The sequence below is a fragment of the Schistocerca piceifrons genome, chromosome 3, assembly GCF_021461385.2.
Source record: "Schistocerca piceifrons isolate TAMUIC-IGC-003096 chromosome 3, iqSchPice1.1, whole genome shotgun sequence".
NCBI lineage: Eukaryota > Metazoa > Arthropoda > Insecta > Orthoptera > Acrididae > Schistocerca > Schistocerca piceifrons.
Genome location: NC_060140.1, coordinates 493,583,925 through 493,586,888, shown reverse-complemented (window position 1 = coordinate 493,586,888; position 2,964 = coordinate 493,583,925). Strand labels below are relative to the sequence as shown.

The window sequence follows — 2,964 nt, the reverse complement described above, 5'->3', positions numbered from 1 at the left end:
TGTCGATATAAGCGGACCGTGACAGCGTAAAGTTATTTTGTGCTCATCCTGTGTACATGACCACCCGTGCTGCTGTGCGGGCCTAGATAGCCAGTTAATAGCACTGAACACATAACGCGAGCATCTAGACCTAAATGATGGTCCTATACATAGTGTTAACTTGTCTGGAGCTGGTTACAGCGTATTCTCCGCCTCGGGGTGAAAGAAATATTCTGCAAATAGCGTGATGATTACGGCTAGATTAGACTGTAATAGCATGCTTAGGAAACGGATCGTATCCTGGAATAATCGAGAGCAGCTTACGTACTGGATCACCCACGTATTTGTGTAACCTGTCACCGCATCAGTTATGCAAAAGCGGTTGCCGGCGCGCGGGCTACGCACGCAGCGCGGGAAGGGGCGGAAAGGTCGGAGGTGGCGGCCGGCCTCACGTGGTGGCCGTGTTTGCTAACACGCCGCCGCCCTGCCATTGGCCGGCGGTCGCGCATGCGCCGCGCCACCCCGCGGAGGGCATAAAGGGGGTGCGCCGCGGCCGCAGCGCACAGATAGCGACGCTCGCCAGACATGGACGCACAAGCAGTCGCCTCGTCTAACAGCGCACCCCTGCTGCTGCTCAGCGCCGGCCGGCCGCGCAGCGTGTCGCCCGTCTCGCCCACACACGAACTCACCGATCTGCGCGGCGCGCGGCTGTTCCGCGCCATCGGCCGGCGTCTCGGCCGCTACCGCCAGCGGCGCCAGCAGCACCAGACAGCCGCGCAGCAGAAGAAGGCTAGGCTCGAAGGCGAGACCGACGAGGACTCTTCGTCCTCGACCGACTCCGACTCGCGGTCCTCCTCGTCCGGAGCCTGCTCCGGCAGCGGCAGCGGCTCTTCCGGCAAGGGAGACAGCGCTGCCGGCTCCTCTTCCGGCGCCAGCGGCAGTGGCAGCGACGACTCGGGCGTAGGCTTGAGTCCGCGCACCACAGGGCCGCCGAACGCCGGGGATGCCTGCGGCCGCTCCGGCGCGCACGCCTTCCGCAAGGTGTTCCAGTCGCTCAGCATCAACGCCCGCAGCCACAGCGCCAGCTGCGCCTCCAGCTCTTCGTCGCCCGCCACGCCGACGGGCCACGCCGGCCGCTCCAGCCGCCTCTCCGTGGCCGCCGCAGCCGCCGCCGCTCTCTCCTCTTCCTCCTCGGGGGGAAGAAATGGCAGCGGAGGCAGCAACAAGAAGTCGCCGAAGCGCATTCTGCGCTCGCCCGTCGCCTACACGTACGTGCGCGGCCTGTCCGGGCTGCCGACACAGCGCGTGCCGCGCGACTACCCCTGCGTGCTGCTGCCGCAGCCGGCGTGCTGCAGCGGCAAGTACCCGACAGCACCCAGACACTTCGCCGGACACGGCCTCAACCGCTGAACGCCTTAGCTGCCTCTCTATCGCTGCGCCAACGGCTGACTGCCGACGCGCCGACGCCTCCAGGAAGACTACTCGTGGTAAGTTTCACTGCACTGCCTACCTGTTAGGGGCTTAGCCCGTTGTAAGCAAATACACGCCAGTCTCCATCACTGTACGTGTCCACTTGCCTTGTGCTATTGTCGATTGGGTCTTTGTGCTCATGATACTGCAGTTCACATTGATACGCTGTTTGTAGTCACACAGTTTGTATTTGTTGCGATGATCAGAAATTTTTATATTATTAACAGTACTGCGATTGCTACATCGAGTGACGGTCGGCACACACACACACACACACACACACACACACACACATATATATATATATATATATATATATATATATATATATATATATATATATATGGCAGCATAGTCATTGGGATATAGTGATCACAGTGCTGTTAATAAAATAAAAGTTTCAGTGTCATTTCATCAGATAAAAAATGTTTAACTACGAGTAGCACGTCAATGTGAATTTCAGTATAATGATCAGCAAACTTTAGTAAGCATTTCGTACATGATGATGGTGAATAAGGCATTGACACCGATCATATGTTAATAAAAATAGCGTGCGATCGAGACCGAAATCTTTTGTTATTACTGAAAAAAAATCTATATCTTTTACTTGACGCCTTGCCCTCAAACTGCTTCAGTTTGCACTAACTATTCATCATGTACAGGAAAATCATTCAGTTCTACCATTATCTGTCGGAGCATATTTACATGCAAAGCTTAAACATTAATATTTTCCGATTTCAGACATTGCTCAATTGTTCAGCCTAAGTATTGATATTTTTACAGTTTTGTCTAATCCGTTACAAAAGCTTGCTGATTCATAACTTCGACAAATAATTTCTGTGTTTCCACTGTACATGTGTCTAGGCATAAACAACAGCAAAATCTCACTGTAAAGGCTAGTTGTTTTACTGATCTTAACAATTGTAGCAACGTACATTGAGTTAGATTATAAAGGCCTGGCTGACTTTCCGAACTGATGTTATTTCGTATAGTTTGTCAGTTGTATGGTGACTTGAAGCGGTACTCTAATTATTCTTTTTTGTCTTTCTACAGAGGCTGTCGCACATCTGTCGTGTTCGAGCGACCGCGCGGCAACACCGGTGCCCTCTACTCGCCACAGGGCGGCATTAACTCGTCGACCACAGCGCTACGCTGTTTGCTGTACGTTCGTCAGACTGTCTTCGAGAGGCGCAGCTGTCCGCATTCAGAGAATGTATACGAAACTTCACACCTAGAAGACCCACACTACGTTATGTTAACGCATTGTATCCAGTGATAGCTCATTTTCTCTTTAAAAGTAATACACAGCCTGATAGATATTTTAGTACACATTCTATATTGATATGAATAGGGTATTATAAATTCTATACGCTCCTCACTCTTCTGAGAAGATTACTCAAAGATATTTTCGCAATTATCAAATGAAAATAACATACAGTGCTCTGATTTGTACACTACTTTAAACGTTGTGCCTAAAATACTTCGCGATATTTGCAAAGTAAATGCACTGTTCTA

The 2,964-nt window shown here is 51.3% G+C and overlaps 1 protein-coding gene across 1 annotated transcript; it reads left to right on the top strand.

Moving 5' to 3' along the window:
- The first annotated feature begins 564 nt into the window (after window positions 1-564).
- Window positions 565-1,389, top strand: LOC124788771 (putative lysozyme-like protein). The gene is made up of 2 exons (XM_047256054.1): window positions 565-718; window positions 782-1,389. Exons 1-2 carry the CDS (start codon window positions 565-567, stop codon window positions 1,387-1,389), a joined length of 762 nt encoding a protein of 253 aa, XP_047112010.1.
- Window positions 1,390-2,964: the final 1,575 nt, after the last annotated feature.